This window comes from Ictidomys tridecemlineatus, chromosome 5 (assembly GCF_052094955.1).
Source record: "Ictidomys tridecemlineatus isolate mIctTri1 chromosome 5, mIctTri1.hap1, whole genome shotgun sequence".
NCBI lineage: Eukaryota > Metazoa > Chordata > Mammalia > Rodentia > Sciuridae > Ictidomys > Ictidomys tridecemlineatus.
This window is the reverse complement of record NC_135481.1, coordinates 63825698-63839165: the sequence shown is the minus strand read 5'-3', so window position 1 is coordinate 63839165 and position 13468 is coordinate 63825698. Positions and strand designations below refer to the sequence as shown.

At 49.6% G+C, this 13468-nt stretch overlaps 1 protein-coding gene across 4 annotated transcripts in view; it reads right to left on the bottom strand.

The window, feature by feature from the left end:
- Galnt16 (polypeptide N-acetylgalactosaminyltransferase 16) overlaps window positions 1–2487 on the bottom strand; it is a 113603-nt gene extending 111116 nt beyond the window's left edge. The window contains exons 1-2 of one of the 4 annotated variants that reach the window (XM_040276357.2): window positions 2223–2487; window positions 1540–1826 (exon numbers count right to left, since the gene is read on the bottom strand). In XM_040276357.2, coding sequence (XP_040132291.2) covers window positions 1540–1713 — 174 coding nt within the window. In that variant the 5' untranslated portion in view covers window positions 1714–1826; window positions 2223–2487. Of the gene's footprint in view, window positions 1–1539; window positions 1827–2007; window positions 2133–2222 lie in introns of those variants that run through there. The other 3 variants (XM_078050120.1, XM_013357525.4, XM_040276356.2) reach the window with 3 other exon arrangements.
- Window positions 2488–13468: the final 10981 nt, after the last annotated feature.

The following is a 13468-nucleotide window of genomic DNA, read 5'->3' as shown; positions in this document are numbered from 1 at the left end:
GGTTCCAGTTGTAACCTAGACTTCAGCACTCTGGGGTCTTGACACAGGAGGCTTTTCCTCCAGGCTTTCAGTCCAAACACTGTCAAGTGCTTTGGAAAGAGTGTCCTAGGGAAAGGATCCAGAGCTCAAAAGGAAACCCTCCACTTAAATAGGCTTGCCCCCACAGATGCATCCAGACTGGGATCTAGGATAAAGTTCATAACCCATTATTTCTGCAAAGGTCAGGTTCCTTTGCAGAAATAATGGTTCCTTTGCTGAGGATTTTCACTTCTTCCCAGGTGGGTAACAAGAGTGGAATCTGGGGCAGGATGGGAATATGAGAGTGGTCCACCGATTGCTTCATGTTCCTGGAGTTCTGAGGCACCTTTGGATAAGTACGCTAGTCTAGTACGCTAGTCGATAACAAAGCTCAGCTCTCCTGATCTTGTACCTCCCCGAGGAGCTGCTCACCCCGCCTCTCCCAGGCCCAGATCTTTCCGCGTCAGGATTGCACCCTCCCCCAATCCCCTACTCCGGCTCCACTCTGCTTCCTGGTCCTCGCTCCCCCAGGCTGCCGCGGCCATCAGTCTGTCGGGAGGGTAGTCAGAGACTCTCGTTCACCACTGGCCCCTGTTGGAAGAACGCACCAGAACGCACGCGTTGAAGTGCGCTCTCTGCGGATCCCAGAGTCTCCGGCTTCAACAGGTGCCCCTGCCTGGCCACAAGAAGCTGTCACCCCGTGCCCGGGCGAAGGCGGCGACAGGAACGCCCCCTGCAGGACGGCTGGGGCTCCGCAAGCCACCGCCGGGGTCCCCAGAGCGCCTAGGGCCCCGCAGCTCCACCAAAGCCCAAACCATTCCACACAGCCTTTGTTTCCCTGCTTGCTAAGCCGTCCCGGAGCTGACCCCATGCGAAGGAATCGCCGAGTCCAGGCGCGGACACAGCCGGCTCAACTGTAGTGTGAACACTAAGGTTGGGGGTGCAGGGCGCATATAGTACAAGACGCTTCCCTGACCCACAGAAGCCCCTTGGAAGGGTGTCAATGCCAAAGAAAAAGGTCCAAGTTGATCCGGATGAGAAGCAGCACTTAGCGACCCTTCCCTACCCACGCCCCCACCCGATGTCCTTTATCCCCAGGAGGCTGGAGAACCAATGCGCACCGCCACCTACGCGCTCAGCTGCGCGGTTTCCACCGCCTGATCGCTGCGCTCAACGGCCAGCTGCTTTCTCCCCCTGGCAAGGCACCCGCAGCCCCTCAGCCCCCAGCCCCGGCTGCGCAGAGCCGGGAGATCCGCCACGTTCCCAGTCGCGCGTGCACGCAGGGCCCACCAAACTTGCAGCACTTTCTCCCAACCCCCACCCACTGTCACCCTCCCTCCATCCATGCACCCTGGCCCCGCCGGACCAGCAGAGGTTGCCATAACAACAAATAGGAATGCTCCAACGTATACAAAGCCGGCCTGGCGCGGCGGGCCCCGCGCCCTGGGCTGCTGCGCGGGGGCAGGACGCGCGCCGCGGCTCCCCCGCCGGCCGGCCGCCCGGCGCGCCGGGCGTACTCACAATGAGCGGGATGGTGCGGTCCTCGCGCAGCTGCTCTGGCCTCCCGCCGGTCTTCTGCGCGCCCCGGCCGCCGGAGGCTGCGTGGGCTCGGTTGTCCTGCCATAAGTAGTAGAAAGTGCCCAGGATCCAGGCTACGGTCAGGATGGCGATGGCATTGGCTCGGATCTTCCTCATGGTGGGCGGCCGGGCGCCCAGGGTGGGAGCCGGGTCCGGCGTGCTCTCGAGGCCGGGGCGGGGGCGCTACCAGCCCCAGCTGTTTGTTTTCGCTTGCGCCAGGCTGCTCAGTCCTGCAGAGCAGAAAAAGGAGAGAGGTGGGGGGGGGGGTTGTGATAGGGAGAGACAGGAGCGCGGAGCGATCCTCACGGTCCTAATGCCCTTCAGCCCGCGCTTCCCCCGGGCGCCCATTCATTCGCGCGCAGAGCCTCATCCGCGCTCCAGCTGCTGCTGGCGGCCCGGGCCGCTGCGCACCCGTAAAGGAGCGCCGGGAATGGAAAGTAGCACGGGCCTTCCTCCTGCGCTCGGGGACCTGGCGAGACAGACGCCCGCGGCGGAATGGCGACGGGTCGGAGCCAGCTTGGTCTCCCACCGCTCGCCGACCGATTGCCCGGCGCTGCCCCCGCGCGGCCCTAGTGGGTCCCGCCTACCCACCCCACCCCCGGACCAAGAGGCCCTGAGTCACCGACCAGAAATGCGCGACCCCCGGCCTTGGCCCACGCAGTGGAGCTGCAGTTCCGGGCGGCGCTCTGAATTGCGCTCCGGCGAGGGGTTCTAGGTGTGTTTCGCGAGTCCTTGGGAAAGGGTGGCAGGGAGGAGAGGTGTCCTGAGTTTACACTGGAACCCTCCACAGCCTAGATTCCGATCCGTGGGGGAGCCGCCCAGAGGAAGGTTTGGAAGCTGGTGCACTTGACATTCGGGGAGAGCGAAGGGGGAGCGACATTGTCTCGCAGCGAGGGCGAGGAGAATGGAGATACAATCAGTGTACATCTTTCATTGGCCCGGGGTTCCGGGCTTTTATGACACTTTCCTACATCCTGCCTCGCTGTCCCCTGGATAACTCTGAGGTATCTTCATCACTGTTTCATCAGAAAACAGAAGCCAGAATGGCCCGGCGATTCCCCAGAGGTCACATGACTAATTAGTAGGAAGAGCCCAGTCTACAAACCATCTGACACTCTTCTACAAGCCATCTGACACTTTTCGACAAAGTGCAAAACACGGTGGTGAGAGACACATCACTGAGATTCTGCGCCGGTGCTGGAGGCGGTGACAATCATGTGTGAACTACTCTCTCCTGACAAAAGGCCAGGTGGGCTAGATTAGCCCTAGGAGACCAGCCCAGGGTGGGGGTACAGGCCGACACTCAATGAATAAATGGGAAACGATGAAGTAAGGATCACAGAAAGAGAAATAATTTATTGCAAGGCGGTCTTCTTTTAGTTGCCAGGAAAGCTGCTTAGAGAAGTCCGAATAAATCCTTAAGAGGCAGAAGGGGGAGGGGAGGGCAGGATCATGAATAGCTGCCCCAGCAAAGGTCCAGAGGATGGAAGCATTTGTGTTAAGGAGATAGCGCCGGACCTGGTAAGGGTTTGGTGGGAGTTGAGGCTGGAAGATTGGGCTGGTCTGGACTCAGGAGATCCTTAAATGCCAGGAACAGTGGGCAGGGAGTTTGCTTCCTGTTGATGCTGCTGGGTATTATGGCTCTTCTGAAGACTCAGGTAGGGTCAGGGCTCCAAATGAAGCCACCTGGGGAATCAGGCAGTGAGGTCACAGCGTCAAGTCCTCCCTCACTCACACTGTCAGCACCACCCTGAGGCATGGAAGTGAATAAGGAGGTGTTTCTCTGTTTCTCCATCTATTTCTCCATCATTCTGGAAGTGAACATAATAGATGCTTGATACGTTTCTATTTAGGGAAAGGGAAGAAACTCCACTTGATTTTCCCAGAAGACTTATCATCACAATTATGATACCTTGACTCAAAAGACTGATCATGAGGATACCTAGACAATTCCCCAAATGGCCCAATCAGGGAGGTGACCCAACAAAATAGAGAACACACCAAAGTGGGTCTATGAAAATAGCAGGGAGTCTTAGGAATAGTCTGTGTGGCCATCATAAACAACAGGCAAGAGGACAGAGATGCCTGGGTCCTGTCCCAGGTCTCTCTCACCTGGGGAGTTCAATCAAACTACCTAGTACCCAGGATTCATTTGCACGGATAGAGAAAATCACTGTGAAGCCACTGCCTGATTTCACAGGAATCATGGGACAGATCCAGTGTCACAGCATCTGTGTGAGGCCAGGGGAGATGATGTTGCTCTTTAGGCACCAGGCTCCACAGACATCTCAACTATGAAAATGAAAGGGAGCTGCTCTCTTGGTGCCGCCTTTTAACACAGGTGATTTATCAGGAGGTCAGCCAGGTGGGAGGACTAGGGACCAGCCCTCTAGTTGCCATAGGTTGCTCCCTGCATCCCAGCCTGCCAATGCATGTCTGGTTGCCTTTGATCTTGAGAGAACCAGGTGAAAGGATGTGGGGTCCAAAGGCATCCCCTCAACTTGAAAAACTCACCCCTGGGTATGGGAGGTGAAGCTGGGCGATGCCAGGCTGATATTAGGCAGAGGGCTTTCTGGTGGCTCCATGAGGTGAGGGAGGGGGAAGATGGAATTTGGCAGGGTTTCTACAAGTCTCACCACTTATTCCCCAGGAATAAGTGGAGGCCAATTGTCATTATCTGGCAGCTCTGTCCCTAAGATAAAACTTCCCTCACCCTCTACCAGAGGGGCATAGCCCTTCGTGAAGGTGTTAGACTGCACAATAGCCCTCAGATGGGCACTTCCCTGGGGATGGAAGTAAAAGAGGGCTGGAAGTCACTATGTTCATTTAACTGACTGAAATTTGACACAGAGGTTGACTGATGTGCCTTAAGCCACAGGCACTCTGGCAGAACTGGGGACTAGAAACTGCCACCTTGGCTACAAACTATGGTCATCCTTCCAGATTTGAATCACAAATGGGCCCAAAACTGAGTCTGAGGTAGATTTCAGTGATCAAAGATAACAATGAATTTTGTTTCCTCTCTGGTCCTAGAGTGGATCCCAGCAGAATGACAGATCAAAGCCATCCCTAAGAGATTTGCTGATTCCTAGTGTTCATTGAACTTTAAAAACAAGAGTAATTGTATTAGCTACAGTTTACTCAGGACCTCCCAAGTGCCAGCCAGCCCCCATGCCTACATTCCGCATGTCCTATCTCTAAAGTTCTCATGCTCTTGAGATGAGTTCAAGATTACCATCCCCACCTGCAGCTAAGGACCCTGACACTTCACAGGGCTCGTTTAATTATTTGCCTGGAGTCAGACAGCAGGTCAGTGGTAGAGCGGGGTTTAAATCCTGAGCCATTTTCAATGTCAGTGTGTGGACACAGGTGCAAGGCAGTCTGCAGGGTGCTTAAGAGTTCTATGTGCAGAGGTCTCCCGTCACTTTGGGCCTGTCCTCTCCTCTGTAAAAGAAGGGATACAGAGACATGCTCTCAGATTCCCTCTAGCTGAGCCATTTTAGACTTCTAGTTCTTAGGCATGTTCCCCTGTTTGCTATTTCTCTCAAGCTCAGTTCACCTTCTCTTTTAAGGCCACCAAAGCTGGCCTGGGGTAAGCTGGGACCCCAGTTGATGTGCAGCTGGACAACTCAATTCAAATGCTAATTATGTCACAGAAGAGGAGAGTGAGCAAATTCCCAGCCTGAGTTTCCTCAACTGTAATATGAGGGTGTTAGCCCTTACTTGAAGCTCTGTTGGGAAAGACAATGAAATTCAGTGCCTAGTAACCACCCCAATCTGTTGGAGACCCGCTCCCACAGACATGCTCTGGGGGTGAGAAGGGACTCCTGAAGGGCCTGCCCAGAGAACACGAAGGGGACTGCTGCCATGGCTGCCAAGAACAGAGCACAAGCCACACCTAAGGTCTGATAAGGGTGAACTGTCCTGCCCAACAGGTGGGTGGATGCCTTTTCCAGAGCCTCTGCTGGGCACACTAAGGCAGGGTGGAGGAGAGAGGCACAGAGCAGGGCGCCCCACCTCTTTGTGTCCAATACTCTTAGACCTGTGCCAGCTCAGAAGTGTCTTGTCCTGTCTGCTGCTGCAGCAAGCCCCCAGGACATAGGGGAGACACCTGTTGGATTCCCAGCCCTGCCCATGTCTGTCCTAAGCAGAAGAGAGGCTGGTAGGGGTACAGAATGTTCATAACCAGGCAACACATGCTATGCCGATATGGGATCACAGAATACAGGACCTGTGAAGAAGGTCCTGAAGCCCCCATTTTACAGATGAGACTGATGCCTACAAAGTCACAGCCATCCAGTAGATGTATGCTGCCCACTGCCAGCTGATCACACTTAATGCGCCAATTGTCTTCCCAGGAAAAGGTATCTGTAAGTTTCTATGAACTGTTATAGATGGAAGGCAGGACTTGGCTTTTTTTTTTTTTTTTTTTTTTTGTACCAGGAATTTAACCCAGGGGCACTTAACAACTGAGCCACATCCCCAATCTTTTTTTGTATTTTATTAGAGACAGGGTCTCATGGAGTTGCTTAGGACCTCACTAAATTGCTGAGGCTGGCTTTGAACTGGCGATCCTCCTGCTTTAGCCTCGTGAGCCACTAGATTACAGGCATGAGCCACCGTGCTCAGCTAGGACCTGGCTCTTTGAAAGGAACTTCCAGTCTTATTCTCAATTCAACTTGTCTGATAACCTTGGCTTTTTATCACTGGTTTCTGCCACTAAACTGTAAACTCTAACAGGGCAAGGCTTTTTCTGTTTTTGTGATTTTTGTTTTCTTTTGCAGTGCTCGGGATCAAACCCAGGCCAAATGCACTACCACTGAGCTACACCCCAGCCCTTGGGTGTTCTTTTTTTATCTTAATTTTTAAAAGCAAGATCTCACTGTGTTGTCTAGGCTGGTCTTAAACTCTAGGGCTCAAGTGATTCTCCCACTTCAGCCTCCCGATAGCTGGGGCTATAGGTCCTCCCTCAAGGGTTCTATTCATGAGCTGCCCTCAAGATGAGGAGGTGAGAAAGTCTTTTGTGGTCCCATCAGAAGTCATGGAAGGAGTGACCCTGATTCTGTTGGGCAATGGCAGAACTATGATGGTTATTGCTGATCATAATGACCCAGCTTCTGCATTTGGGAGTAACAGGACTGCAGAGGCTTTAAGCTCTGTAGCTTTGAGCTCTAGTGTACACCTATAATCCCAGCAGCTCAGAAGGCTGAGGCAGGAGGATCGAGAGTTCAAAGTCAGCTTCAGCAAGCTTAGTGAGGTCCTAAGAAACTCAGAACCTGTCTCTAAATAAAATATAAAAAAAGAGTAGGGATGTGGCTCAGTGGTTAAGCACCCCTGGGTTTAATCCCAGGTACTAAAAAAAAAAAAAAAAGTGTCAAATGCTCTTTACTACCAGCAAGAAATTCATACCAAAAAAAAAAAAGAAAGAAAAGTAAAAAAAAGAAATGCACAAATGAAGCTAGTGGTTAGCAGAACTGGTCCCAGAGGCAGAGCCTTTTCCAAGGCCCCTGACCTTCCCACCTCTACCACCTCCTTTCTACACAGCCTCTGCAGAGCTGAATGGCAAAGGTTCTCAGAGCAGACCAGATGGCCCACAGAGATGCCAGACCAAGGCCTACCACACTCCTGTCTCTCTGCCTTGAATGGAAGTGCCTCTGAGCAAGGCCTGGAAGCCTTTTGTGTATCATGAGTTCCCAGCACAATATTGGGCGTCTTGGCAGCATGTACTAAATCTGTGTGGAGTAAATCAATGAATGAATGAATATCGAGGGTGGGAAGCTGCTGCTTCTTGCCACTCTGAGAAAATGCCAAAAAGGCCTCAGATGGTGAAGCCAGTGCTTGTTGCCTGTTGGGGTCCCTTCATTTCCTTTTGAATACTTAGAAGGTGCCAGGCACTTCTAGCATAGGAATAAAAAAATGAACAATATCTGGTCATAGCATCTGGGGGATTCAGTAATTGACATTAGAGAAATATGTGTAAACAGTCACAGGATTAGACAGGGCTCTACAGCTCTACTGTACAAGTTGGAAGACATTTGAGAGCAGAGCCTTGAAGGACAGGTAAGCAGGTAAGTCCAAGAAATGGAACAAACAAAAGTGGCTAAGATATGTGAGAGTTTGGGAGATTGAATCCAGGAGATTGAATGAGACTGAGCCTACATCCCCAGCCTTTTTATTTTTTGTTCTGAGATGGTTTTTGTTAAGTTGCTGAGGCTGAGCTCAAACATGCAATCCTCCTGCCTCAGCCTCCTGAATAGCTGGGATTACAGGTGTATTCCCTACAGGCATACTCATTTCTTTTCAAGGGCCTTCTTTATTTGAGGATGGGCCTTTAGATCTGAGGCTTAGAACAAACTTTGGCTCAATATTGAAGAGGCCAGGAGTAAGACTAGAGAGAATTTGAGTTGAAGAGACCCATGATCCTACATTCCTTCAGTCTAATGGTGCCTGTAATTGATACTTCCATTTTCCTTGTGAAACTGTGAAGCAGAAATTAAAGGACCTTTCCTGGGGTTGGTATAAATTTTGAAGCTCTTAGCCATGCTGAAAATATCCATCGATATATGCTGAAGTGTAATTTCTACTCCATGGCCAGTCAAAATAATTGAACAGGAAGAAAAAGCTGTTAATGCAGGAGGCGTGTAATACCAGATCCGTGTTGCCTGGAAATTTACCATTTCAAAGCAATTGAGGGTTTTACAACCAGCGTTTACAGTCATACATGTCCCCTCTCAGTGAAGCCACCCTCTGAAGCCATCAAAAGGCCCATCAATCTGGCTTGGACACCAAAATTGTTCACATATCTGGAGCTGATGCCAGAGTAGAAAAAGGAAATTTAAAAGCATCCTATCCTTTTATCAGCATGTAGGTCTTGGGGAGCGTCTTCCTGGCAGGTGGTGTAAACAGCGGGGCTGTCCATGCTTGGGGAGCCAGTGATGGCAGAGCTCCAAGGTAGAGTAATAAGGCAACTCTTCCTACCTCTTCCCTTCTACCTTGACATCCCTGCCTTGTGTCCATGCACAACTTGGTCTAGGGTGACATTTTTTCTTCCTACCAGACAAGAACATACCTGCCACTGCTTTCTGCAGTGACAGTAGGTTGAAGGCTGCACATCCTTCAGCAGAGGGTGGCACCATGCTACTGTTCACAGTCCACCTGGCCCCATCTCAGCCTGGAGTGCAGCAGAAGAGGTGGACAATTGACTCAGCCCACAGCCTCTGTCCTCTGCCATGTGTGCATGTGTGGGGATGTGTGTGTGGTCCATTTTTTAATTGGAATTTTATTTCACCTTTCTCTTGGAATTCGTGATTTCTTTTCCTGTCTCTAATCATTTGTTTTTCCTTCCATCTCTGAAACAGATCTTTACAAATATTACTACCTAAAAAGGGAGCATTTGGCATGTTCTTGGGAAGCAAGGATGATTGGGAGGTGGGAAACCTGGGTTTTAGTTCCAGGAATGCCATCAACCATCCTAGTGACCTTGGAAAAGTCACTTATCTGGGTCTTTTTCTCATGTTTAAAAGAGGACTTTGGTACATAAGTACTTGGAAGGTCCTTTCTAGGGCTAGCATTTTAGGATTCTACGTATTCTACTTATTTTAAATAATTTCTTGCTGTAGCAAGAATTATTAACAATAAACTAAGGTGCAATTTTTTGGGGGGCCAGATAAGGGATTGAACCTAGGGATGCTTAACCACTGAACCACATCCCCACTCTTATATTTTATTTAGAGACAAGGTCTCGCTGGGCCGGTGGTGTACACCTGTAATCCCAGAAGCTCGGGAGGCTGAGGCAGGAGGATCGTGAGTTCAAAGCCAGTCTCAGCAAAAGCAAGGCCCTAAGTAACTCAGTGAGGCGCTGTCTCTAAATAATACACACAAAAAAAGGGCTGGGGATATGGCTCCGTGGTCGAGTGCCCCTGAGTTCAATCCCCAGTACCCAAAAAAAGAAATAGAGACAGGGTCTCACTGAGTTGTTTAGGGCCTTGCTAATTTGCTGAGCTGGTTTTGAACTCCTGATACTCCTGAGTGGCTGGGATTACAGGTGTGCACCACCATGCCCAGCCCAAGATACAATTTTCTTTATCATCATTTGATCTCAATACACATTACATACACATGAATACACCCAAACAATTTAAAGCATTCTATATGATCAAGAATCTGAATATTTCCAGATTACAGCAGATCTAAAAAGGAGAAAGTAGAGGAACATACAAGAAGTTGGTACATCCAGGGATGCCTCCAAGGAGGGGAGCTTGAGGAGGCAGAATGAGATGTTTTTATTGTACATCCTGTATACCTTTTGAATTTCTTTTTTTCTTTTTTGCTATTTGTTACCTCTTCACATTTCTTTTTTCTGGTGCTGGGGATTAACCAAAGGCCTCATGCCAAGCACGTTTGTTCTACCATTGAGCCATACTCACAGCCCCTAAAATTTAAGCAAGAAAAAAAGCTCTCCTTTCTCTTTCTTCCACCACAGGTCTCAGTCCAGCCCATTGCTGAGGGGAAAGGAGGCCAGGGTTGGAGCTGGAGTCATGCTGAAGGCGCCTTTCAGATCAGGTCTAAGACAAACCCCAGCTCTCCAGCTGGGCTGGCCAACAGCCCCACTGCTCTGGCTGCCCTACAGTCTGCAGAGGTTCTGTGGGCACACACCCACGGCTGGCCCCTGTCCCTGGGCTCTCTGCTGGGTTGTCAAGCTGCACAGGGACTCGCCTCAGCATATCCCAGTGAGGGGCTGCCTCTCACTGCTCCAGCAACCAGGTGGGCAAAGAGGCCTAAGAATCCAGCAAAAGGGTCAGTTCATTCAGCCTCAAATTCTCCAGCCCTTGTGAGTCCCTTTCAAAGGAAGACTGTCCTTTTTGTTTTTTTGTTTTTGTTTTTTTTTTGTGAATATAACATGAGGGGCTGGGGTTGTGGCTCAGCAGTAGAGTGCTCACCTATCATGTGCGAGGCCTTGGGTTCAATCCTCAGCACCACATATAAATAAATAAATAAATAAATATATTGTGTCCAACTACGACTAAAAAAATTAAAAAATTAAAAAAAAACATGAGGACAAATCTGTAAAAAAGAATAAAAGGGCTAGAGATTAGTGGGGGAAGGACCCTTTTCTCCTGGCCTCCCCTCACACTGCCTGCCTCCACTTAGCCGAGTAGGCTGCAGCATCTCTGGCCAGGTTCCACTCTCCTGATTCCCCAGTGCCAACTCCTCATTAGCTTTTCACATTGAGCCTTCACACGGCCTTCCTCTTCTGCCTCCTTTACTGCTTACAACCTAGGATGTGTGCTGTCCCCTACTTTCCACCCCGACCTCTGTTTTCGGACTGCCCCTCTTTTGGCTTAGTGCCAAGAAACAGCTGCCACGGTTGAGGTTTTGCTCAGAGTGGCACTGTACCCCAAATGAGATTGCTCCAGGTAGGTTCTTCCACTCTCCATCCACACCCCCCATGCCCTACTTCTTTCCAAGATGAACAGCCAATTGCCCACTAATAGTTTGAAAAATTAACTAACTTTCTCTGCATTACTTCTTCCCGGGAATCCAGACATCAAATCTAAAATGTTCTGAAAGTTACTCCTCGGTCTCGTAAGTGGTCTCTGTGAGTGGATAGGATGAGAAGAGGCCCCACAGGTCCTCCTAAGTCTCTCTTTACCAGAAGGAACCTTTTTGAAAATGGCACAGCATACCATCCTTGCTCAATCTGAGGTACCCTGGCAGTGCTGGAGCCCAGACTGTGACCTCAGATCACAAGTATCAGTGTCCAACACTGCAGCAGGCCACCTCCCCTGCTTCCCCAACTGCACACAAGCCTAAGAGGGGCTGGGCTGTGTCCCAGAGGCAGTGGAAAGTGAGAGCAAGAGGACCATCGAAAAACCATGATAGGACTGGACACAGTGGTGCACGCCTGTAATTCCAGCAGCTCAGGAGGCTTAGGCAGGAGGACTGTGAGTTCAAGGTCAGCCTCAGCAATTTATCGAGGCCCTAAGCAACTCAACAAGAGTTCTAAACAAAATATTTTTTTATATTTATTTTTTAGGTGTAAATGGTCACAACACAATGCCTTTATTTTTTTATATGGTGCTGAGGATGGAACACGGATCCCGCCCATGCTAGGCGAGTGCTCTACCGCTGAGCCACAACCCCAGCCCTAAACAAAGTATTAAAATATTACAAATATTTGTCTTTAAAAATATTTAAAAAGGGCTGGGGATATGGCTCAGTGGTTAAGTGACCCTGAGTTCAATTCCTGGTTAAAAAAAATAAAAAAGAGAGAAGAGAAAAGCCATGATAGACAAGCAGCAGAGGGAGATGTGTACTTAGCAGAATGGATACAAACAGACTCCAAGAGATGAAAAGATAGAATACGAGGAAAAACAGCTTCAGGGAAAGAAAAAGCAGAGAGTGAAAACCAATAAAAGTGGAACAAATACTAAAGCCAGAAAGGCCTCAAGAGAAACCATCCAGAGAGCAGCGAGAGGAGAGGATAGTTAACAGTAGAGGGCTGGGGGGGCGGGGGACGGAGGAGGGCGAGGGTGGCCAGTGTTCCAGGCTGGAGGCAAGAGCACTGGCGCAACATAAATCTCTCGGGAAGGGTCACTCACCTTCCAAGCTGTTGGGCTTATTGGCTGCAGCAGGCAAGAATCTATTTAAAACACACCAGGCATTTTGCCTCATTCTGTTTCCCTGCCCAGAAAAGGCTGGAGCCAAAGGCTGAGGGAACCAGTGCAGCCTTAGGACTCCACAAGGACCATAGACTGAAATCGGGAAGATCCTCACCCATCTGGAATGACCCCTCCTCCCACCCCAGCACCAGGCCACCGAACTGCTAGCATATTGAACACAGTCCCCCAAACTCAAAGACGTCCTTCATTCTGTCTTCAAGCTTGTCAGAAAGCAGATGCTGCTCAAACGTGACAGCTGCTCCAAGGGGCCTGCCCAGCCAGTGGGAATGTTCTCATCTGACTGAGAGGCCTCAATGATTAGATTTCAGCAAGACAAAGGACAGCATGAAAGGGCTTCAAGGGTAAAATGGCTTTGGGGAACCATATGGGTCTTGATTTAGAAAATCATCAAGGGTTCCACAGCTTTTCCCAGACTCTGTATCTTGGGAGGCTCCAATCTGGAGATGTGACTCCTAGCCACCTGCCACAGAGGAAAGACAAAGGGCGACTGGGAGCTGGGAGTGACCTAGGAAGGCCATCCCTGCAAGATTTGTTTCCTCTCCCACCAAGAGGGTCAGATGACAGATCCTCCTTCCCTGTCTCTTGAACCTATGAGTTGTATAAAATACTGTTCACTGTGGCTCGCTGTGAAGTTCTCTGCCATGCATGAGAGTTACATGCCTGAAAAACTTAGTGAGCAAATGAAATAAAAATTTTGCCTGCCAGAGATATTGGCTTTTCAAAATAAATTTGAGGTCAATCCTATGTTTAAGGAGAAGGATGGTTTTTGAAGGTAAGTAATCATCCCAGTTTATGTTTATAAAATCATATGGCAGGTAGGGGGTTTCTGTGTAGAGATTTGCCTATAATTTGCGAATGAGCATCACTTCAACAAAAAGGCAGACAGTTGTGCTGCAGGAACTACTTTGAAAGAAAAATGAATGAAAACATTTAATGGAAAATTTCAAATAGACATAAAAGTAGAGAACCCAATATAATAACCCAGCTTCAACAATTATCAACTCATGGCAATCCTATGAGAAACTTGGACTTCTGAGCCAAATGAGCCAGACAGAGGGCAAAGTACAGTATAAGACAAATAGGATTAGCACTGTGGAGGCTGTGGGATCCAAAACATTTCTGCATTAATGCTCTAGAGGATGAAGGGAAGGAGTAGGAAAATGTTCTTGGTTAACACCAAAGAAGAAACT